We start from the raw sequence: 26617 nt of genomic DNA, 5'->3' as shown, positions 1-26617 counted from the left end.
TTTTTTGAAGATATCCAAGTATTTTAAATCAAAATCATAAGCAACATTTGCCAGAAAGAGATAATAATAATTGAGTACATAGAATTTTGGCTTCATCAATTCATACTTTGACAACCAAAAACATATTCTCTTTATCTGGTACTCTCAATAAGGTCTTGATTTTGATGGGATGGTATAACAAGCAAACTAGCTTATAAAGGTTTTTTGCCCTCAAGAAGCTATTCTAAATGAGTTTCCCACAAATTAATGAATTCATATTTTAAGATGCACTTACAAAATGTTCTATCATCCAATGATAATTTGCAACCAAGTTAAGATGTGTCATCCTAATGGAAAAAAAATCTAATGGGGAATGAATATCACATTAAGCACAGGAAGAAATAGCACAGGAAGAAAAAGGTGAATATAAAGTCCATATGCACTGGTTTTGATACGACACTTAATTTAGGTGATTTTACTATGCATGTTATTTCAAAAACTCAGTAGCATGCAGATATACATTTAACTACTGAAACTTCTTCAATAATGATTAAATTTTAAAAATGCCATTAAGTTAAATGTAATTTCTTAAAATCAATTATAGAAAAACAGGGAAGGAAACAGTTAATATACTAATTAGAGTAATTAAGAGTTTCCAATTTAATTATAGCTAGGGATATGAATACTCTAACATTTGTTAGGGTATAAAAAAAACCAAACCTTTCATACAGAGACTTTGTTCAAAAACATCTAATGGAGACCTCCTCTACCTCACTCTGTGCTTGTCTGCTGACACTACACCAAAGGGTTCAGATTGAAGAACTTGTCAGCAATCAGGCAGGAGGAGGCTAATTAGCTTGCAGGTTAATGAGTGTGATGGCTCTTGACAGCATTTTGTTACAGCCTCTTCTGTATTTAAACAGTAAATGATTACTTATATACAGTTGAGACATTCTAACCACAATAGCCAACCACATGTTTACTATTACAGGTATATTAATTCCTTTGTTTTTAAATCAAAAATGTAAAATTTGCATTAGTTATATCTGTATTGCTTTATCACAATACAGTAGAAAGGAAATGGGCATTTTTAAAAGGTAATAAATATATTTTATGTAGAGGTATGTCCTTTGAGTTTAAAATTTCCATTGAAAGGATACCCAATAGGCAACATAATTGGGTTGAGTAATAATTTAAATATAGCAGCTTTCAAGTAATGTGAAAGTACTTTCCTTCTTAAAAAGAATTCAAGGAAGACTTTTGTCTTAATTTTTTTATTCTAGGTTTCTTTCTCTGTGAAATTGGTATATCAGGCACACACAGAGGAATCTTTCTGCTTACCTTGCCGGTTACTAGGGATTTGAAAACAGGTGGTGAATTAAGGAAATAGCTCTATTGAGAGATTAACCCATTTCATCAGCCAGTGGAGAAGGAAATAAGAACATTTTACAGCATCTCTATAATCCATATATTTAGTGGTAACAGAAATGTCTTAATAAAAGCACTAAGAAATGGAGTATATACTTTGCAGCAGTTTGATATACTTTGCAATGTATCAAGTATTAAAATCTAAGTAGTCTGATTTTTATTTACATGAGAGGAAAATTATATGTGTACATGAAAACCTTATTTGAGAATTAAACTGAACTTTAGCTGCATAATACCAAGTGAGGGTTATTTCAATTTAATATTCAGAATTTCCTAGAAATTTGAGCACAGACATGGAAGAGAAACACCTGCTGAGATTCACACTGCTCTCCAAATTATTTTGCATGCATGAAAACATTATTTGTGTACCTTCTCTCTGCTATATGATGAACATTTGAATAAAATGAAAAAGTAATAAAATTTTCTAATATGTACCTTTCTAATGCTTTTTTTTTAACAATTAAGAAAAACCACTATATCCATCACAATTATGGGAGCCAATAAGTAACTATACATCAAAGAGCTTTAGTAGACCTGGACAGATTTAGTGGGGGGGAAAAAAAGAAACTAGCATAAAAACCTAAATGATTTGTTTTAGAGTTCAGAGCTCCAGGTATAGCAAGTGACTGTAATTGTGAAGGAGTACGTAAAAATGTAAATTCAAATTCTGTAGTTAGTTGGTCAGTTTTCCTTAGTTATTCTGAATAATAAATTCTTAGGGGGCAAAATACAAGTACTTTCAAGATTTTGCAATAATTGTGTTACCTGGACATCTGAACTCTCTAAATTACACATATCAACAGTCTATGAATAGTCTCTCTGTTATGTGTACATTCTTAAATAAGCATGTTATTTATTAGCTTAGAGGCATGTCTTTATCACACAAACACCAGCCTTCTAGCTCACTTTATAATTTATATCCCTATTGCCAGTTAATACAAATTCTTAAGCCCCAATAGTCACAATGCTGTGCTAACTCTACATGGATATGCAAACACAAACTGTTCTTAAGTTCTAACACAGTTAAATTTTAGAGAACCACAATCTTCCTCTGAGCTGTAATACTAATTTTAGTCTAGCGACTTCAGGGGAAAGACTGACACCTAACCAAAATCAGAACCCATTTTTGTTTAAATGAAAATATTCCTCAGTCTAAAAAATTATTTATAGAGAATTTTTACTACCCTTGTATACTGCAATATTATTTCCTTTCCCACACACTAGCAAAGTCCATTTTCACAACTGCTATAAAGCGGCATGTTCACAGCTAGTAAAACAACTCAATAAATAGCCTCACGAAGCTATAGCTGTCTCATATCCTTTCCTCAATAAAAACAGAGGTGAACTGCTTATTTTCAGCAGCACACTATCAGAAGACAGAAGCATTATGACTGCTCATACATTCTGACTATCATTTGCCACAAGCTATATCTGTCAGCATTAAATAAAGCTGCATTATAAATGTAAACAAAACACCCACATCTACAAAATGAGCTGTCCGCCATGGCTGTAGGCATGAATTGAACCTGCTTATTGACTCAGGTTGCTCTTTTTATTTATTCTTTCACAAAGACATGCATTTACTTACCTTATAAGCATAGTAGGTTTCAAGAAAGGCAGCTAGTCTTGTGCCAAAGCAAAAAAAAAAAAAAAAAGTACATGTAGAGAAATACATAACTTAATTACATTATGTAGGCAAAACTGACCAATTGTTTAAAAAACTTAATCTATGGGGTCAGTTCTCTAAATATATATTAATAAATCATAAGATAATTTACTATAAAATACAACAAAACTTTAGTTTCAAATATTTAATGAAAGGGATGGACTGATAATATACGATTCACTGTCCGGCTCTTCACATCTTGGGTATCCACTGACAAAGTCATCTTACATTAGGGAGTTACAGTAAATATTCAAGGAATCCAATTTGGCGACACATAAAATGAACTCAACCTGGTTTTTAAAAAAGTTTCTGTAAAAAATGGGTTATCCCAGTTGCAATGGAACTGTGTAACTGTCCAGGAGCTTCACACTTACTGCAACTGTATATAGTATAGTCACAATAATACATAATAGGAAAGGCTAATAACTCTGTAAGTTTAAAATCATTTTGTCAGCTTCATTTTTTAAAAAACCCTGAGATACTGAAAGATAATTATAAACATATTGTAATGTTTATACTCTCATCTTCAAAAAAGCAAGGAGTCAGGTGTCACCCTCCCCCATTCCTACAGTCCACTACCCCCCCCCTTTCCCCCAGCTATCTCTCTACCCCTACACCTCTGTCTTTCTCATCAGGTCTCACTATGTTTGCCCAGGCTAGTTTAGAACTCTTGAGCTCAAGAGGTCTTCCTGTTTCTGTCTCACAAGTAGCTGGGGATACATACAAGTAAACACCACTGCACTTTGCTTCCTTTCTCTTTGTTATTATTCTGTGACAGGAGATTAAGTTAGAAAAGTGGACATGTGAAATACAGATATACTGGACTGCTGAAAGTGACTACAGTGCTGATAATATTCCAACAAGTGTGTTGCACATCAAAATTTTAGTCTATTTCCAGGCTTATTTTGAAAAGGACCATTGCCATGCTCAATCATGACAAATTAAGGTGTGTTTCAATGACATTCATTACATACAGAGCCAGAGTAAACATACAAGCTGCCACTATACACGCATTACAAGAAAAATGAAATAGAGCATTTTTTTTTTCAAACAACCACATAGAGCTCTTCTTGTGTACTTGATCAAGTTTTCTCCACTAAATTGACTGCTTTGGCTTCACACATACAGAGCTATGAAACAAGGTTAAAAATAACCTTCAGAAACCACTTCCTCCAACCCCCAGCTTTCCAAACAATAGAAGTTCTGGACATATGCAGAAACCAAGTACTCCAAAGAGGTTGATCTTTATTGTCTGTTACCTGTTGAGCAACTCAAGAATCCTCGAGAGGTCTAAAAGTTTCTTTTTTCTCTGATTGAAAAATAGTCTATACAAATTAGAATTTAGATTTTAAAAGCAAGAAGTAAATGAAGTGGTTAAAATATTAACATATACTTATTCTTACATAGGACATCATTCCCTATGAAAGAAAAAGCAAAAATGTTCCTTTGCTTCTCACTGTTCCATAGACTGATATTAATTATTACTGCTTTTCCTTTCTAAGATAAGCTTGTTAACAGAACTACAGGATTGCTTATAGCTGCTATCCAATGGGTAGGTTACATCATTGCTTATGTTGTTTACAGGAAAAAAAGGGAAATTGGTACAAAGAAATAGTATGGAGTAATTAATGTATTGTAGTGTAATAATTTCCACTTTCTACCTCCATTTAAATAAAATAAAGCTCAGAAATGCCAGTGTAAATCAAGGGGAGCCACAGGGGAGCACAGCAAGGCAAAGACATTAAAACCAAACCAAAGCCCTTCTTCACCCAAGCTACTACTATTATTACTTGTGCAAAGCAAATATTCAGCCTCCAACCCTAAATCATTTCAATTCCTATTTCCAAGTATAATTTAATCTTTTTCAGCGACACTTGATGCTTACTTCATCACAGCATAATGACAGATTAAAAAGTTGTTGAATTAAATATTAAAGAGGACTTCAGGCAGTTCTGCATTTTTAAGGAATAACACAGATTGGGGATGAAATGAGAAGCCCAAATGCATATTTTATACCAAAAGGAAAGAATACATATATTTTTCCTCCAGGCCACCTACTTTGTAATAAAACACAGGGAAGGTTTTTATTTAGTGGATAAACATGTGAAATAATATTATAAGCTTTGTATCACTGCAATCTGGACCCATACAATGATGTCAAAGCTAGTGATACCAAGTAAGAATAAGATTTTTTTGGTGACTATCTTAAATATTTTAAAATATGCATATTCATAATTTATCATTTTTGCATTCTGATTTAAAATTTTTAAAATTGTGGCAATTTACCTCGGATAATCTCACAGGTAACAGAATTAAAAGCAAACCATCATGTAAATGGTTTTATGATATAAATTGCTCTGCGTGAGTGGAAAAAGAAATTGAGCTATAGTAGTAAATATAGCTCCAAATAAAATTCTGATTGAATCATTAAGTCCAATTTTGGAAGTTCCCATTACATTCAGGTAAAATTAAAGATGACCAAAAGTACTGTAAGTCTTAAAATGGAACACAAATATAGTTTTTAAAAAAAAACCTACAATGCTGGAAGTTTACACTTAGGATATATACAAAATAATGAACCAGATTTAACAGTTAAAATTCTGAAGACCAATGAATCACTAAGTTTGGTTAATGTTTTTAATTGTTATAAAGAACAAAGGGATTTTTTCTTCCTGAGGCTTAGAAGAAAATGAACTTCTAAGTTCCTGTTTCAGCGTGAATTCAAGCAATAGAGGAAAAAATGAATCCATGAATATTTTATTCTATCGTATAACAACAAATTGCAATTGTTTATATACATATGCATATATTTACAGTGTTCCTAAGTATCTAAGTAGTTTCTTGTTGGATCTGCCATTTCACTTACCTGTTTGTTACTAATATTGGCTGCCTGCTTGAACCACATGAAATCATCAATTTATAAATTTTAAAAATGGGATATTAGCAATTTCTTATGATTCAGCAATTCATTTCAGAAAGTTTTATCCTTATCTATTTTCACTAGAGAAAAAATTACTTACAATAGTATGTACTAAGTAATTAGAAGTGATTTAAGAGGGCATGCTTTTTAAAAGAGTCAACATTTTCCATAGGCCAAAGAAGCAAATGGCACTTTTTTTAATACCAGTTCATTTTTAGAGCAAGTAAGTCAGAAGAGTATTAAATATTTTTATGTAATATACTTTATCTATTTCATAAATAGAAAAAGATAAAGGTACTAGACTGGTTTCTTCAGAAATTATGACTTTGGCTGTGATAGAGCTAACTGTCATCATGGCTGGCAACTACACATGGCCTTGAAAGGATTAATTCCTTTTGGAAAAATTTTCAGTCTGATTGCTCCTGGCCAAATGTGACAGAATTTACTCATGAAATGATGCACACACAATCCTTTAAAGAAACCCTAATATATTACAGTGGAATTGTTTTGCAAATCTAAAGCAGAGCAAGACTTTAAATATGTCTTTCATTAATCTTTCCCAAATCTCAGGCTTCTATTGCTCTCCTGACAAAGATATTTGGCTAATCATTCACTGCAAGTATACCATTCTAATCCCACACAATTACACACACACACTACACTACACTTTAAAATATTCCACAATAATCTTTGCTAATATTCTCTAAAAATACAACAGCAGAGAAAACAAATACTCTCTACTACCCCCAATACATCTTGATTAAGTCATTCTGAGGTGAAGAGTGGTGACATATAATTTTTCTAGTCTCCAAATTTAAATTCTATAAAAAGTAATATTTTAATTTTATGGAATGCTTTCTAACAATAAAGCGGTAATTCCATTACCTAAGGAACTCAAAGAATGTTTGTACAAGTAAATTTCCTGTGTTCCATCTCCCATTGAAAACCAGTCATTAGGTTTGGATGTTTCAGACCCAATTATAGTGGAGAAACCTCCCAGAAGATGTTTCCAAATTTACAGTTAAAGGTTTTGGGTTTGAGCCTGTCCCCCCTAAAACCAGCTCCTTTCTGGATGTCCTTATTTAGCTGGTTAGGTTTTTCCCCTATCCATTTAAAATGGTGGCATATAGGTAGGTGCTTAGGCGGTCCTCCTCTGAGATACTGGGAACACAGCAGCCAAAACAGTTGAAATCAGGGAAATACAATCCAAGAGCACCAGAGTAGCAAAACGTACACGCTCCTGGCTGCTGCCTGCCCTGTTCTGAATGTTCTGCCCAGCAGCTCCATACGCTGCTTTGAGCGGGGCGTGGAGCTCACCCATTGTTCTCGGTGGCGCGGAGCCGGCTACTGCCGCAGGATGGTAATCCGCACCCTCCCCGCTGTGGCCTGTTCCCCACCAAGGCGAGCCCCAAACCAACAGCTGACAGCGAATTCTCACCGCCCTGACTGCATAATTAATGTAAATGGAGCAGCCTCTGTGTCATATGCAGGCTCTCTGGGTTTACTTTTGTGCGACACTTACACAGGCATATTAACTAGAGAAAGCAGCATCACAACAGGGGTGGAAAATCAGCCTGTCAGGGACTCATTCCAAATGCCACAGAAAGCCGAGCTACTTCAAGATTGTTTCATCAAGGTGATTGAGAACAAAAACTATTGAGGGAAGAAAATTCGAGCTTAAAGTAAGCTCCTACACTGCCACTATTTATTGCTCTAGCTTCCTTAGGGAAGAGATTCCTAACAAATCTTTATGCAAAATTCAGGATTGAGGAAAGATGTGAGGCTACTGTGTATGCGCAGAGCCAAATTACCTAGTGTAGGGCTGTGTATGTGCAGACATGAACTAACCTACACACATGCAGACCGGCCTGACACACCACAGCTGGAGAGAAAAGGGCCCGGCTGGGAGCCACCTCCCCACAGGACTCCACAGGAGTTACTGCAAAACCCACTGGTAAACTGTGGACAGTCACACTCAACTGAAATTAAGGCGCAATCCCATGGGATGCCAAAGAGCTCTGCAATAAGGCGCCTGGTTTACAGTTCTGTTTCCCATTTCAAACTACTATGGGTTGCTTTTTTCTCTCCATAACCTTTTGCGGACAAAAATACTTAAAAGTCAAAATTAACCTTCCAAAGAATATTTTACAAATTTTCATAATCATCCCAGACAGTGAGTTCACACATCCATATGCAGTCTGATCTAAATTAGCACCCAATTGTTTGTTTTCCAGACTTGAAATGTTGGCCTTTAAATAAAAACTATCTAGAAGATTGATACCTTTAATATACACATATACTTAGTTAAATTCACTTAGACTGGAACAGTATATTATAAACTTATAAACAATTATCAATTATACTACATTTTTATTGTCATAAGTAATCAAGTCTAAAACTTTCTTAACACTAAGTTTTCACACGATTTAGGAAAGGAAATTAAACACATTAGAAAACAAAGCAAAAAAAAATCCCTTCAATTAAAAATATAGCTGCAAAATTTAACCCCAGTGAATTAGGTATAAAGGAACAATGTGTGTGTGTGTGTGTGTGTGTGCGCGCGTGTGTGCATGCGTGTATGTGTGTATAAATTAAATCTGATCCCCCCCAAAATGCCATCAAGGAATGTATTCCCGGTAAAGTGTTTGTGCCACCTCTCCTCTCTGCATATAGCAGTAGCTTAATCTTAAATGTTCTCAAGGAATTCCTCCACACAAAGGGGTCAATCCTATGCCACAGAAATTTGTCTATTAAATGACTGAGAACTAAATCCATCTGTATGTTTACTGGCATAATTAAGAATATGGCAATATCTAAAAATACCTTTACATATTCAATATACTACAGGGTAAAAGATATCAAAATGGACATGCTGATCAAAAGGGTTTACTTTAGACAGTATACAGACTGTCAGATCATTATTACAAATTAAAGATATTATATTCAATCATTTTTAACATCTTAAAAATAATATTGCGCTGCACATTAAATTATTTTTCTCCACAGGGGTAGCCTTTCTTTTATGTTTAAATGCACAAATTCCTTCATCATTGCTCCATTTCTTCTACTACAAGTAGTAGACATCTATTTCTCTGTTAAGTCAATATTTTCACCAGGTTTGGACTTCTCTCTCCTCACACAATATCACTGACTCATCAGATAATTCAGTAAAAGCTACTTTACTTTAAAAAATGAGAATTCATAGATGATAGTGATTGTCCTAAACCTGATTTTACTGCACTAAAATTCTTATTGGCATTCTGTAGTTAGTAACTTCTATATTAACAAATGTTAGTTTATGTTTGGTCACTATCTTTGGTATGTAAGACAATAAATTCACCCTTACTTTCTAATAATAACTAATTATTAGCCTTCTAATTCTGTAACTTTTTCCTATTTCAACTTCAAATCTCATGCATGTTTTTACGAGACACCAAATTTAGGATCTACAACCACACACACACACACACACACACACACACACACACACACACACTCTCTCTCTCTCTCTCTCTCTCTCTCTATGATCAGAAAGTCACTTGAGATACCAGTATGAAACCTACAGCTCATTGATTTAGTTCTTGATAATATGCTATTAAATTGGCACACATGCTGACCTTGTGTGCAAAGGTAGAATTCTCCATATGCAACATGAAGTTTAAAAACAGCTTCACAATGATTATTTAAAACTGTCGGCTACAAAACCTTAAAATACAGACAAGCATACCATAGTTTATTTAAAATTGGCAACCACAATTTAACAAGCTACTCTAACAAATGATTAGCATAGCGTGTGCTTTTTCTTAGCCATCAATTATGACACAGGGTAATGCAGGGCACAACTTAAGTGTCAAATTACAATATGCTATACAAAACCACTTTGCAACACAGCTTTCTGTTTGCTTAACAATTACTACAGAGCACACTGCTTTTATGAAAGGAACTGGTCAAAACTATTTATAAGAATTACCACAAATGTTTATATATTTATATTATAAAGAATTAGGTGACAATTTCATAAATTTTATGTTAAACTTTTAATAAAATGCCTGGGTTATCTTATGTTTGTTTTAAAGTATAAACACAACCAAAATGCCTGCCTAGGTCTTTTTCTTCTTCAAATAAGATTCACCTATGATATATGACAAAAGTAGACTATTATTTTTTTAACGCGAAAGTGTAGTCTTTTCACTTACTACTCCACTAACAAAATTTTATTATTTTAACTGTCATTGTAGGGAAATCTTACTTATTAAAAATTTGTAAGCATTCTAAAGATACAGCAATGTCTCTCTTTATGACCCTCAATAAGACAAAGATTTAATACAAAACAAGCAGAATTTCAGAAGAGTAGCAAGTTATAATTTTTATGTAGCAATCAGCGTTTGAAATACTTGCTCTATCAGTGGTGAAAAGAATAAAGGTTATCTGTCTTAATTGTAGGACCATCCATTAATTCATAAAACTCTTATGTGAATAAATACTTAATGAGAAAAGGGAAAAAATACACAAAACAGTTTTTATGCTGTTTTTTCCATTCTGCTGCTGTCCTTTCTCCTGCATTTGCCTAAAGGCTCTCAGTAATTTACACTCCCAGTAAATGACTGTAATTTACCCGTTGAATTCCCTTGTTCAGGAAAAGCACAAAAACACATTCCAGCATTTCCACAGCTCAAATTTACCATTCGGGATGTCAAGAACAATCCATGGGCAGTAATTTGAAACTGTTTGAACCTTCAAATGAGGGAAATTAGAAATGTTTTGAGAGCTACGATTTTCAGTGAGGAGATAAAAACCTGATAAAAATCTCTAACTGTTCTGTAGCTTCCTTCTCCCTCCCATATCAAAGTCAGAGGGCTAGATAAACTAGTCCGCAGTGGGTTTTCACACAGTGCTATAGTATAAAATATACTATGTTATATTAATAATAAAAGTCAAATTTATATTTACTAGGTTAATTTTTAATGACAATAAACACTATAAAGTTACATTAATGCTAAAACATAGATCCTGGTGTATAATTTTCTATCACGTCTGTCTCCTAGGTACTATCTGACCATCATGCAAAAGGACTTCTTACAGTACAACTTGTATGAGCGAAATTATAAAGACTCAAGGCTTCAGGGACATCTAGTAGTCACAGTTAAAATTATTTGTATAAACAAGGACAAAAACTAGTTGCATTTCAATATAGAGAAATGCCATGTACAAAGAAATATAAACATCTACATGGGCTAAACTTGAATTGTGTCACTTAATATTTTAATATTTAACACAGACCAACATATAGACTAAACCAGCATAATTCCCAATGTAAACATGTTATCACTGTAAGACATGCACACTCTCTCATAGTATAGTTAAGAACATTCAATAACCAAAACAGCCTGTTTCATTCTGTCTAAAGGCAGGTTTTTATATGGCAAAATGGTTATAAATCCTCATTATCCTAAATAAAATTACAGCACTTTAAACATTTCCAGGGAGAACATTCTCTCTTCTAAACAACTACCTTAGCGAGTAATAGGAAGCAATATGGTTGCACTTGTGTCACAGTTGGAAGCCTTTTTAAACTGTCGCCCTGCTAGCAAACCAATTCTACATATTAAAATGAATGTGTTGCTTATTTCAAGGAGAAAAATCATTTATAAAGTCAAGACCATTAATAGGATATTGTGACTTTTATCCTTTTTAAAGTGAACCATAAGTAAAAGTGACCATCATCTACAAATCTGTATAACTTCATTCTTAATCAGTAGTTTGGTCTTAAAGAAGCAATACTCGCAGAAAATATGCTTTTGCACATTTAGCATTTATTAACTTAAAACAACCTACTGTCCCAAATATTTCCAATCACAATTACATAAGGAGGGAGAAAACTCCTAATTTTCCCTTTCAGTATAAAAGTCTTTAAAAATATCTCTAAATTATAGACCTTAAAAAGTATGGATTTTACTTACTTTAGATTATTTGACAAGTGCATTTTTTTTCCAATAGTTGTTTTGGTACCAAGGAGCACACTTGCTATTATAATAGTTGTATAGAAACTATAACATAGCTTAGTAAGTTTAATATCAGATCTAACCTGGGTATGTGGGTCAACTTCCTGTTGTGCCTGAAACTTCAAAGAGAAAGAGTAAATGTGTCTCAAAATAAAAAATAAAACAAGGCTGAGAATGTAGCTCAGTCCAAAGGCCCTGGGTTCAATCACCACCCAAAAAGGGAGTTGGGAAAGGAAAGATTTGTTAGCGAAGTGTTGCTCTCTATAGAATGATTGCTTTGCAGATTCTAAAATAATGCTTTTTTGCGAGTGTTTATGAAGGACAATTTAAAATTTTAATAATCTCAGCTGTCCTTACCATGGAGCATATATTTAATTCAATAACTATTCCTTGTATACTGTGTACTACATGCTTAACTGGAAAAGGTAACTAGTAATAAAGTAATTAACTCCTCAACCAACACAGTATATGTTCTGCGACTGCTTTTGATTGAAAATTTCTCAGTTAATTTCTAGACAATTACATTATCTACTTCATAATTGCAAACCTGGATGAATCGTTTCTAAAAGTTATAACATTGTTCATGCCAATAGAACCTACAAATGCATAAAAGCTCCTGTTTCTAGTGCCACTGTTATCAAGCCAAAAACAATTACATTCATTTGAGTTATGGTAACTAATAAACTTAGATAATCACCATATGCAACACAACATTTTGGCACTTGAACTTAAAACTCTTGTAGACAACTATAGATTGCTTCTAGTGCAAAGTACTCTTGTCCTACCCAAGGCTGCCAATAGAAATGCCAAAGCTGCTGAATACAGCGCATCCTAGTAATGCTGTCAGTAAATGGCACATTCACACAGCCCCCAATCCTCTCTTCCCAGGCATGGTCTTCTCCAGCTGCAGCTTAATTTCCTGTGACTTGCCTAATTACTGTAATTAAGGATTAATTGCCATTAATTATTCACACATAAGCTCATCGCAAATCATGGGGTAAATGTCTTATGAAAGCTGCCATACAAGCCATGTATAAACACACTGGGATGCTTCAGGCAGGCGAATCTATCACTCAGCCCTCAAGCAAATCTCTGTGCTTCTCTTACAAAAACAGCTATAACTCTCAAAAACGCGACAGTTCTTTCAGGTAAGCATTAGGTTACAAAGCATGTTTTCCTGTGGAAGCCACAACCGTTTTATTAGTACTATAAATGCTGTTTTATCTTTCTAACTGCTACTTTTATGTTTCCAGTTTTATTCTACAGTGCTCAGTTTAGGACAACCACTTGCTTCAAGGAGGAATCTTTGCAGTTGCTACTTTCCCTATCACCATTTGAAATAGTTCCATGTGGTTTACAACATATGACCACGCAACTGGGATCAGCATGCTCAGAAAGAAAAAAAAAATCCAAGAGATTTAGCTAAATACAACTGGGATAAAAAATTTGATTTTTGAAATTCGTAATTTCTGTCCTTGGTATAAAAAGTCATAACACATATTTATTCACTCCAAAAGTGTTCCTTATAAGACAGGTTACCAACTTGGCCATGAAAAGTTCCACTGACAAGAATGACTGAAAATCGCAAGGAAACAAACTGGTTTTACATGGATTACTTTTTTATTAGCTGTGTTCCCTGTCTTCATAAAATCTGGTATTTTCAGTTACAAAACATAGACATCATTCACTTGCCAAGCCAGAAACTGGGTTTGGTTTTGTTTTGTTTTGTATTAGAAATTGTTTCTTAAAAAGTATTTTTTTACAGACCCTAAGCTGATGAGGTTATTTTCAAGTCTCTTAGTCTAAAATTATATTTCTAAACTTTTTTTCTAATTGTCTAGATTTACCATGTTTAAATGACTTAAAATGAAATAATTCATTTTAACAATAGAATGAACTACTGTATATGTTAAAAGACCCAAACTACATCAACACTATGTATTACCACTGCCCTAGGAAATTTATATCTAAGTAGGCAGAATGTTGTTCAAATTGTTATGTTACTTCCTTTTGCAGCAAATTAATGCATGAAACATTTTCATTTCAGTATTTTTCTATGTCTTCAGTTAACATTTATGTAAATGGACCTTATGGCAGATTTCTAATTTTCAAATATTCCTCTAGAACATCAACTCTTTTCAATACATCATTTAAGAGTTCATTTCCCCTACTTTCTGCAGTACTTAAGATGGGCATATACAGCAGCTAAAAGACTTTCAGTTTTAAAATCTAAGTTATAAATACCCTGCACAAATAACTACAACACCACAGTTATAGTCAAGCAAAATGACAACAAAGCTTATAGATCCACTGGCTATAGAAAATGAAACAAATAAAATCTATAACCTTTTACTAATATTTCATTGACAATATATTCAAATCACAATTTCAAAGTTTTAGGAGGAAAAAGAAAACTCCAACATTCACAGGGCATATTGAAAGGGCATATAGTAACTTTTGCGCAGTGATCACAAAGTATCTTTCCAATAAATCCTCCAGAACATTCCTAAGAAAAAACTACCCACTTGATGAATGAAACCAGTGTTAGTGATCAGGTAACTGAAACAGTCCAACTCTTATATACTTAAGTTCTATTATACAAGCGCTTACCTGAGACTCAAGACTTTTTCTCTTATATTAGATTCTTAATATGAGAATGTTTACAAACTTCAATTTTTTCACTGCTGAATTACACATGCCATTTCAAACTGTAGTTTGAAACTTAGTAAATACTAAAACATACATAATGAATCCTCCAAGTCTACCCATTTGAACTACTTCTCCTTGCAAAAGTTTTACAGTAAAAAAATTAAAGCTTTTCAAGATTTTCTGAGTCTAAACTCTTGCACTCCTAATTATGAAATAATATCTAAAGTAAAACTTTACAAAAATTAATTTTGGTAGAAATGCCTATTTGATTGTAGTGATAATTATACAAAATAAAATTAAATTGGTGGTTTTTGTACTTATTGGGTTTTAAATATACCTAAAGTTCAATGCTTTAACTTAGACATCAGTTTACCAACTAATTTCTGTACCCCTATTCTAGACTCAGCATTCAGCAACACAGAGAGCTGGTAAAATCTACAATTGCCACACACAGCTTTACAATCAGTGTCATCTAATTGATACTTCCCTATTTTTGTCACCTTGCCTTGATGCCAGCTGCCAAGCTCTGCCATGTCAGTTTCCATTTATGGACTCCCAAGTCCCTTGATCTGGCTAATTAGGGTTTATATGTTAATTGGAGTAAATACAAAGATGGGAGTTACAGGCACAAATTTCAAAGCACAGCCATAAATTGAAGAGCTGATAAGCAGGGAAAAGATGCCTTCATGGAACAAGTGTCAAATTTATTTTATCACTGGGAAAGACACAGAATTTCCTGACAAAATGACACCCATTAAGTTTTTTTAAAAAGACAATGAGAAGAACAGAAATGAACACATTACAAATATTGCTCTGTTGGAGTAAAACATAATACATCTAAATTCAGTCTGAGAAACACAACTCTTTCTTGAAAATTCTTCAACTGTTTCTACTCAATATAAATTTATGTTCACTTTATTTCACAGAAAACATACACCTCGAATTTAATTTTATTAAGAAAAATCTAAAAGAAAAATCTAGCATTTGAATATTATGAGATGTGATTTAAATGAGAAATTTAAATTAACATTTTGGATATACGAATACTTTTTCTGCCAACAGGCAACTGTTTGATTTAGAAATAATTACTATAAATTAAAGCAGAAAGATTTTCTGAATATTATACAGATTGACCTAGGATATCACATTCCAAATACTATGTCAAATGCCAGTTAAGACAGAGAATTCATGGCTTCCGACAGGATCAAAGTATGTTTCCAGTGCCCTCCAAAACTTACTTTATAGAAACATGATTGTCAATTGGAGATACTGCTTTTCTGGTGAAAAAAAGAAGTCAGATAATTAACATAGAAAGTAACTGATTGAGTCTGCCTTTGCCATTTTCTTTTGCTTTTTTAAGTTTCATACCTAGTCAGTCTATTCAGTTAACAAAGAATATGAGAAGATTAATTCATTTGTTACACTGTTACATCTACTTGGAAATGACAGCAATAATAACAACAGCAGGGGAAAGAAGAAAACCAACAGCTACTACTACTACTTACATTTTTATAGTACTTGATAGCTTACAAAGACCCATTACACATAATACTTGAGGCTATATGACAACTACCAGAAGTTAGAAAGCATGTAAAACATGCATCTAAGGCCTTTAAAAAAAAAAAAAAAAGGAAGAAAGAAAATGTGCAAACGATTTAATTGGTATTCATTTAGCTGTATGAGAACAATAAACTTATAAAAGCATTCAGGTAATAAGTGTACTGAAAAAGTAAAACTAAAAAGAATATTCTTTTTAGCATTTACATCCATGTAGTGTTTCTCAAGGGATATTTAATAGCTTACTATTGATGAAACAGCTACATCAATAATCCTTCTTAAAAAACCTTTCTTTACCTTCATGATCTTTTATTACATGGTTTTCACTCTCCAAGCAGTTTAGGTTCAACATTCAGAAGATGCTCCTTAGGTCAACCTTTTGTTTTTGTTTCAGGATTTTAACTTTCTTCAGTATTTTCAACTTACTTGCCACAACTTAATCAACTTTGAAATTAATCAACTTTTTCAGTAAATTGAAAGATTTTTAGAATGAACTAAAGACTCTTCCTATGAATCATAACATTAAAAGTGAACCTAAACATATTCATCTACAATCTGATAAAAAACTGTATGTTTTATTTATTTGGTTTTTTTTGTTTTGTTTGTTTTTTTTTTTTTTTTTGGTGCTTGAGATTGAATATAAGGCTTTGAACGTGCTAAGTTAAATGCTCTACTACTGAGCTATACCCTCCAGCACATGCTTATAAAAAGCAATCTCTGGAAAAGATTTGACAACAGTGCTTAAGATTTGTGAAATGTATAAAATACACAAATAATTTCATTTAACTTTTTCCCGGGAGGGGGGATCAGTTACTTTTAGCTATGTTATCATCCAAGTAATATATTTAAGAAAAATACATTGCTACATAAAAATAAGTGAAAATGTCACAGAACATTTGACACCCACTTCACACATTACATTACCAAGCAACTTGATATAACTTTTTAAACAAAACTATCCAGTAAGTTAGTATGAGGTTTTAGCTGAAACCAAGCTGATTTCTACAAATTAACAGATGTCCATGAGAAAGAGTAAGAAACAAAGAAATGCATATGTGAACATCATCAGCATCCAAATGAGTTTATTGTAAGACTCTTTAAAACACATCTGATCTTGGCTCCAGCCTGTAGTCTACCTTTCAACTTGCAAATGACAGTGTCACCAAACACTGTCCTTCCATCAATCAAGCTGGGTCATGAATATACAAAAGGCAGCAGAGAGGCTGGCTACCTCCTGCAGTTCAACTTGGCCTAATTATCTAGGCCTTTCTTTTGGTTACAGTCTGAAGGGTATACACCCAGTCAGCTGCTGGGCAGCCGGAGGCCTAATCAAGAGAGGTTATGCATACTGACCCTTATATGGACATCCAATGCAAGTTAAATGTGAGCACCAAATGTCATCTTTCTTATTCATCATTATGAAATTTCCCTCCCCTTTGGAAATACCAATCTGCTGCCATTTTCAGACACTCCTCTTACCCCCCTCCAAGCTGTCATTTCACTGTGCTTCCTGCCAGTTGAGTGAATTAGCATTCTGATGTGCTGCTCTTCCCAGACAAATCCTTGAGCTACGTTAACTAATGACTTCTCTCTAGAAAAAGGAACTGATAGTCAACCACTGATAAAAGAGACAGCATTTCCACAAATCACAAACAATTTGCCATCATGGTAGCAAAATCAGTAAAGTTCTGCTTGTCCATTTTCCCTTGTGTTTTTTTTCTCATTCCACTACTAACAAATGACCAAAATACTGAATAGAATATAAAACTATTCATTAGTCATGTGCAGTTGAATATGATGGTGAACTCAAAGTAAAACTACTAATTATAAAGAACGGCTAGAGATGGAAAGAAGGAAAACAATAAAGAACCATTCTCACATCTCAACAAATTGAGAAATGAGCCTGGTAAGACAATCAACTGCTAGTCATGGTGGCCTATGCCTGTAATTACAGCAGTCAGGAAGCTGAGGCAGGAGGATCACTTTAAGTCTGAGGCCAGCCTATACTTTGCCTTTAAAAAAAGACAATAAACTGCCCTGGTGCCCAGCATTTCCTATAATCAATAAGTGTTGAGAAAATGTGTAATAATGTTAATAATGATATACAAGATCAAATGTAAAGGAACTTGGACTTCAACTAGATTATAATGTGGATCCTGAAAATGTTATGAAACACGGCATGTAAAAATGGAAGGGGAATGGGCAAAAAGATTTCACTAAGATGTAAGAGAAAATATAATATTTAACAAAAAACTAATAAGAAGATCAATTTTTAAGGGCCACACTACTACACAAGTTCTTGGTGTAGAAAACAAAGAAGGAATGCCATCTAGTGTGGCCGAGGACTCTCTAATGATTAACCATCCCCCAAGTCTTACTAAAAAGTAATGTCTAGCTGAAATTGAAAACCCAAACAGGTCAGAAATGAGTGGGAAGCACTGAAAAGAATCATTCATGGTTAAGCAAGGAAGGACTGATTTTTGACAGCAGCCTGATTTATTGGTTTATAAAGTTAATGCAATCCCAGCACTCAGGAGGTAGAATTGCCATCAGTTCAAGGCCAGCCTGGGATACAAAGTGAGTTCAAGGCTGGCCTGAACTGTATCGGGAAACCCTACCTCAAAAAGATAAATAAATTCATTTATTTTAAAAAATAAAGTCAATGTGGACTGTAAAATACTTTTTTAAAACTTTTCTATTCCAATCCCAAGACGCTTGTGTGAGTCTCTAAGGAATAGAAAATTAAGTATGGCATTGTTCCTGTCCTCTAGCTACTTATAATCTCACTAGAAAGATGTACATACACACAAAAAACTGAAATAATACAAAATTTAAATATAATACATTTGCAAAATAGACCAGAGGACCAAACAGGGCCTTGCTTGTATCAGGCAAATGCTCTATCACTGACCTAAATATTCAGCCCTAACTATATTCTTGAACAATTATTATTAGTGTCATATAAATAAAAACCAAGAGAGACAAATGTGTAACACACAAAAAAAATATTAAATTTTATGACTTGGAGAAGACTGTCCTAGATGAGGTATACAACAAACTAGTTAAGGAAAGCTATCAAACACAATGTGTACAGATACAGTGATTTTAAAAATATGTCATGTTTTAAGTTGTTTAAAATTTATTATGTAAGAGACATGTCGCTATTAATACCACTCAAAAGCTTTGCGCCATAGATCTTGCTATTTTTTGAAGCAAGTCTAGAAGTTCTCTCTAGTTACATCCTGGTATGGCTGACTTAATGTCCAGAATTGACTCTAAACATTTACCTTTCATAGTCATTTTGGCCTTAGGAAAGTCAGACCTCTCATGGTGCCAGACTCAGTGAGTAAGGTGAATTGGATGATGCTCTGCAGTATTTATACAAGCTTCCTTTTCCTTTGGATGACACCTGGCAGTAGCAGTGATTATAGTTTTGATCACAATTCATAAAGAGTGTTAGAGAAAACTTCCAAAACTGCTTCACAAAGTAGCACAGTAGGTAGAATAAGTGTGCTCAAAATGAGAGACTAATAGTAATGTATTTTTTTAGTGTAATAAATATTTTTTATTTAAATACACATCATATTTTTTGTTAGCCTTTGTACCTTAAAAATACAGCAGAGTACGGAAAGAAGCTGTGAAATTAATTGAGCATTTAAAAGGAAGACAGATCTGTCTGACTAAGACAAAGGATTCTTACATAAAAGTTGCAGGAATTACATGCTTTCCAAATCTCCAATCTGGATTTAAGCATCTTCTTGCAGGCCACTTTCAGAATCATATAGTCTACATTTCTTCAAAATCCTATACTCATATACAATGTTTTATCTTACTTTCCATTACCAGCCCAAAAGCAGCTCCTGGCATATATTTAGTGTTCAGTAAATGATAGTCGAAAGAATAGAAGAATGAAGGTTGATGTTATAATCAGCTATGAATACTTAGCTAGAAATTTTGAGCTTTAATCTAAAGGAATGGGGAATAATAAAAGGCTGCTGTACAACTGTATGAATTTGTATGAATACAGGAATTTGTATTAGGAATGAAACTTGGCAGTACAATGTCAAGAAGATGGAACCAAAAACAAGAATCAAGAGTTCTAGTCAGATTATCAGAATAATCTGCTTGGAATAATTGAGGGCCACTCAAATGCCAAGCTTTTTTTTTATAACCTATCTCTGTACCTCTCTTAAGCAGAACATCCTCTTTCCTATCAAGGTAACCCTACTGAACATTTTCAGAATGTTCATTGAAACATTTTAAATTATGCAGCCAATAAAATTATTTCCTAAAAATTGCTATCATAAACTGGACACGGAGATACATGCCCAGAACTCCAGTTACTCAGGACACTGAGTAGAAAGATTATGTGAGCCTAGGAGTTGGAAGTCAGCTTGGGCAACATAGCAAAATATTCCCTAAAAAAAAAATTTATTTCTGAAACGAAGATTACTTACATTGTAATCTTTGTAATTTACTTACTTTGTAATCTTTACTTACATTGCTACTGAAAACAACTCACATACTTTAAGAACAAAACAAAAGATTTCTATTATATTACAGAAATGTACTTTTAAAAATGGTAAGACTGGAAAGAATGCAATCAGTAAGTGATTCCTGTAAAGGTCAATTTAGCATAATTTACTGTAAATGAAAATATGCACACACTAGGAGTTTCCCATAACCCAAAGAAATTCCAGTGCTTGGGCCAGGGAGACATATACGGGTTTTAGTCACAGCCAAAAGCAGAAGTCTCCTGTTGCTTTTTGAAATCAGTATTCATCCAGATTACTTTATGTTCATAGTACTCAGATAAATAAAAGGAAGACAGTGCATTATTTGTGGAGCCACAGATAGACTTCTGGACAGGGTTCTAAACATGTATGTGTGGGCAGGGGATAGTTCGGCAACACAGTGACTGCCTGGCAAGCACAAAGTCCTGGGTTCTATTTCTGATATCAAAGGATAGATAGATAAATGGATAGATAGATAGATAGATAGACAGATAGACACAGACAGACAGATAGATAGATAGATAGATAGATAGATAGATAGATAGACAGACAGTTAAACTTTCCTCTAGAATATATAACTGGAAGAAAAACTGTTACTTCACAGGCTGTGTGAATCTTAACTTTGCTAGATATGGCTACACTACTCAACAGATGTACTGATTTTTGTTCTCATCAGCAATACCTAAGAATTTTTAATTACTTTTCATCTTTGCCAGCACTTGGAATTTTAAATTAAGATTCACTTTATGTGTTCTGTGTTGATGGATGCTCCACATGCACCTGAAAAGAATGCATATTCTGGGGCTGGGGATTTAGCTCAGCGGCATAAGCGCCTGCCTTGCAAGCAGGCAGTCGTGAATTCGATCCCTGGTACCGATAAAAATGAAAAAGACAAACACACACACACACACACACACACACACACACACAAGAATGCATATTCTCCTATTATTGGGCAGAAGGAAAATGTCAATTAGGTCAAGTTGACAGGTAATGTTCAAGTCTTCTGGCTATCTTCTATAATGACAGACTCAATCATGGATTACTGAACTAAACTGAACCAAGTCTTCATACTTCTATTAGAAGTCCATATAGCTGGATTTCAATTTGGCAACATTTTGTTTAAAATTTTTCCATCTAGATTCATAATGAATCTGGTCTGTCATTTTCCTTTCTTACTTTGATACCAATTTACTTTAATCTCAGAGTTACATTAATGTTATCTAATTAGCTGAAGTAAACTTTCTGAAACAGAAATTATCTATTCCTTGAATATTTAGAACTCTTGCAAAAAACCTTCAGGTCCTCTTTTTTTGTAAAATGATTATAAAGACTCTAATTCAATCTAGTTAAAGATTATGTACTCATGAATATTTTTCCACGTCTTCTTATAATAGAAATTTTGTATATTGCTATTATTTCCTAAGATGTCAAATTGCATCAACAATGGGACAAAATTATTTACAAAGTATCTATTATATACTCTAATAACTTATACATGTTTTAGTTTGATAATGTTAACTTGCACTTCTACGCATATCACAACTTCTCCCTCAATTTGAGAGTGATTTAAAACTTTCTATAATTTCCAAATGTCATCATGAGTTGTTTTTTGTTGTTTTATGAACCAGTGTCTCACTAGGTAGTTCAGGCTGGCCTAAAAGTTGCCTCAAACCTCCTGCCTGTGCCTGTTGAGTACTGGGATTACAGATGTGCACCACCACCCTCAGCTTTTTTTTGAGCCTGTATCATAGTTAAGTGTGTTGTGTGTGTGTGTGTGTGTGTGTGTGTATGTATGTATGTATGAAAACTGTAATTGCTGGTGATATATTCTCAACAATGTCAAGTAAACCAAGTTTCTTAATTATATTATTAACATTTTCTACACATTACAGACTTCTTTAATCTATTTGATCTATTATTTCCTCATGGGCATATGGTAAAAATTCTTCCCAACAACTGCCGATCAGTTTTTCCTTGAGCTTCTGTCAATTCTTTTCTTTATATTTGGAAGCTATGTTATTAAATGTATGTGATTTTGGAATTCTTACAATTTTCCTGGCAATTTGGACTATTTATCAAGATACAGTGTCTCTCTTATATATCTAGAAATAAATTTTTGCCTTTACTTTCAACTTTATTTTGTCTGATACCATACAGCAATCCCTGCTTTCCCCCTCTGTTAGTAATTGCTTGGTGTATGTTTTTTCCATCATTTATCATTTTTTATATCCTTTTTAAAAATGAAGTATGTCTCTTGTGAAAAATTACATCATAGGGTTTTTGCTTGTTTCTTTGACAATTGTTAATCTTTGACAGGCTTTTATCTTTGTCTTTTACTTATACTGTTTTCATCTTTTATCTTTTAATCACTAATCTTTTATATTCTATGTAAAACATATATTTGGGTATATTTCTCTTAACTTATTTTACCTTTGTTATTTCTCTGCTTTTATTTCTTCTATTCTTTTTTGCTTTCATCTGGATTGAATTTTACATATTTTTTTCTGTTCTATTTCACTTTTCTTCTTTTACTAATTGGAAGCAATATAATCTACCTCAATTTTTTAGTAGTTGCTCTATAAAGTTCATTAATATCAACATTTCAAATTATTAAAAAATTTTTAAAATGTACACTGAAGGATACATTTTTAAACAGATACAAAGAAGTAAACAAGTAGCAAGTGACATCCACATAACAACACCTAGGTCAAGAAATACAACTCTTGTCACTTTCCCAGAAGTATTTTTGCTTATCTCAATCTCAGATTGGTCCTTAGCTTCAGATCCAATAGAAATTTAACAAAGAGCCACAGGTGTAGTTTCTAGTTTTTGTATAGCCACATTTTTTAAATTTTTAAAAATAACATTAATTCTAAAATATTTAAACAAATGTGTCTAAAATATCACTGTAAACTGTAGTTGAACTTCATTAATAAGCTATTCTACAGGCTTCTTTACAGAACTAAATCTTTAAAATCAAGATATATTTTACACTTATAGCATATTTCAATGTGGATTAGTGATATTTCAAGAACTCAATAGATTCCTATAGCCATTGGCTACCTTACTGAATATGTGCTCTAGGGATAAGCATTTCCTGGACTTTTGTGGTAAACAGTGTTTTTGGCTCAGTATTCTTATAATCTTCATAACATTACTATCTGTACAATCCTAATACTCCCTGCTTTTGAATTGTGCACAAATGAAACCATACTGTATACTTTTTTTTTGGGGGGGGGGGGTACTGGGGATTGAACTCACAACCTTGTACTTGCCAGGCAGGCACTTAGGCCAAAGAGCTAAACCTCCAGCCCCATTTTCATTATTTTTTTATACATTCTTTTGTCTTGTATCATTCATTATTATTAAGTGGTAGTCATTTATGTTCTTGAATGAAGTAACCATTTACTCATATTCATTGCTTTGTTATATGCCACAATTAATGTGTTTACTTATCCATCATGTTATTCATGGGCATCTGAATTTCCCATTCTTAGCTAATGTTTGCAATAATTAATTAAACAACTCTGTATGTATCTTGGGTACGTATGGTATGTGAGTTTTTCAATATGCTATACCTAGAAATGAAATTTTGCCTTTCAAAATACCTTTATTTTACCCATATTCCAAATATTTTCAATGTATAAACAATTGGTTGATAATTTCAGTTTGTTTTCTACGATCACTGTGAAGCTGTTTCATTGTCTCCTGGTTTGAACTGCTCCAGTTTAGAAGTTGTTCGTTGGGTCAATCTTCAGGTTATGCCACTTCACATATCTTGGCAAAGTGTGTCAGTATATTTCATCAATTCTGACATATTATCAAATAAATAAATTTTGGGATACTGCTTTTTATCCAATCTATATATTCTTTACTTCTAGAATTATATGGTTAAATGTCTGTTAGACTGTTACTTTGTCTATCTTCCTTAACCTGTTTCATAATTTCTATCTATGCTACACTCTTCATACCTACTTCATATTTAATTTCTTCATATCTACTTCACTAATTCTCAACAATTCTTTTTCATGACTAGCTTATTAATGAAGTCTTGCTCAATTCAACACACTTTCTATCTTTAACTTCTTTCAACATCCTTATTTTATCTGTGCTATTTGATTCTACAAATATCTTTAGTCTTTGTGAGGTTGATTTTACACTTTGATGTTTCTAACTCATAATCATGATGACTTTTTTAACCATTGTGTGGGTTAGCATTCCATCATGGTGACAAAATATCTTTTTGAAAAATCAACTTAAGGAAGGAAATTTTTATTTTAATCCCAGTTTTTAGTCCATGGTGATTTGTTCCCTGGAAATACAGAATTTCACTGTAGGGACTGTGTGACGGAACAAAACTGCTCGCTTCCTAGTGGCAGATGAGGGGTAGGGGTGTCCTGGAGATAGTCTTTAGTGACCTGTTTCCTGCAACTACGCCTGACTTACTGGAGTTTTCACTGTCTCCCAACAGTGCCGCCAAATAGGGACCAAGTCACATAACCCTTTGGAGAACTCATAAAACTCAAACCACAATACTCACAGTACTTCTTTTTTTAAACTATGAATCTCTGTCCTTTGAAAATTTATGTGTGTGAACTGACACCTACCATTTTTAAAGCTTTTTCTCTAGAAAACATACATTTTACAGATGTCTAGAAGCAACAATACACACTTCATGCTAATTTTTTTTTTTTTTTTTTTTTTTGGTACCAGGTATCAAACTCATGACCTCGCGCTTGCCAGACAGGCGCTTATGCTACTGAGCTAAATCCCTGGCCCTTCATGCTAAATTTCAAGCCCAGAATTTTCAAGGCCTCAGGGTGTGATGCACATATCTGTAGTACTAGCATTCTGGAGGCGCAGGTAGAAAAATTGCTGGGAGTTTGAGGCCAGCCTAAACTGCGCGTGAAACCCTGTCTCAGAAAGGCAAGTCAAGGCAAGGCAAGGCAAGGCAGGAAGGAAGGAGAAAAAATTTTCAGGGCTGTATATGCAATATGAGTTACTCAAAATCAAGTGAATGTAGACATTTGTTAAGGAATTATAGCATGGCACGATGGCACATGAGGCAGAAGGATCACTGCAAGTTTGAGACTAGCTTGGACTATATAATGAGACCCAATCTCAAGAAAGGAAGGATGTCAGGAAAGAATGAGGGGTGAGAGGACAGGGGAGGGAATGGAAGGGAAAAGAAGAGAAAGGAAGGGAAAGGAAGAGAAAAGAAAAATTTTTACTACTCACCTGCCTAGGGCCAAGAGTAATTTGTTTGGTCAGAGTACAGTACTCCCCTTTAGGGTCCTGCCTTTATATGAAGATCTCTGATTTTTTGCTTAAATTCTTTAACACCTATACTATACTGTAAGTCATGAAGGCTGGCTGACTCCATCACCACCACTCCCAACAAATACCAGCTCTGGTTGCTGCACAATCACTTTCTCTGCTCGTTCACTTTTTCTCTTCTTTTCTTTTTCTTTCTCTCTTTTAATTTTTTTGAGACAGGGTCTCACCAGACAGTTTAGGCTGGCCTTAAACTCACAGCAACTCTCATGCCTCAGCCTCTCAAGTGTTGGGATTGCAGGTGTGTACCACCACACCTGGCCTTCTGCTTTCTACCTTCCATTCAGTTCATTATTTCCTTACCAGTTGAGCCAATACCCTGGAAATGAAATAAAATGAAGTTTCTCAAACTGCATTATTTCAAACATAAATGTATAACCTTAGATTTCAAATTCAGTAAGATAAAATGTAATAGTTCCACTTCTAGATTTCTTTGTAAAATGGTTATAACAACAATACCTACCATATAAGATTCTTGTAAAACTTATGAGCAAATTCATACAAAGCACTTGACACTATGCCTGAAACACAGGAAACATATAAATAAACACTCCTACCATTACCA

At 33.8% G+C, this 26617-nt stretch overlaps 1 protein-coding gene across 4 annotated transcripts in view; it reads right to left on the bottom strand.

The window, feature by feature from the left end:
* Positions 1–26617, bottom strand: part of Pbx3 (PBX homeobox 3) — a 200017-nt gene that overhangs the window by 64032 nt on the left and 109368 nt on the right. The window contains exon 1 of one of the 4 annotated variants that reach the window (XM_063227655.1): positions 7311–7437. The exons of the other annotated variants lie outside the window; for them this stretch is intronic. Coding sequence (XP_063083725.1) covers positions 7311–7314 — 4 coding nt within the window. The 5' untranslated portion in view covers positions 7315–7437. Of the gene's footprint in view, positions 1–7310; positions 7438–26617 lie in introns of those variants that run through there. 4 annotated transcript variants of the gene reach the window in all.

This window comes from Cavia porcellus, unplaced genomic scaffold, assembly GCF_034190915.1.
Source record: "Cavia porcellus strain 051 isolate PalLab524CR breed Dunkin Hartley unplaced genomic scaffold, mCavPor4.1 scaffold_1, whole genome shotgun sequence".
Lineage (NCBI taxonomy): Eukaryota > Metazoa > Chordata > Mammalia > Rodentia > Caviidae > Cavia > Cavia porcellus.
The sequence above is the reverse complement of the archived record's forward strand: the minus strand, read 5'-3'. Positions and strand labels throughout refer to the sequence as shown.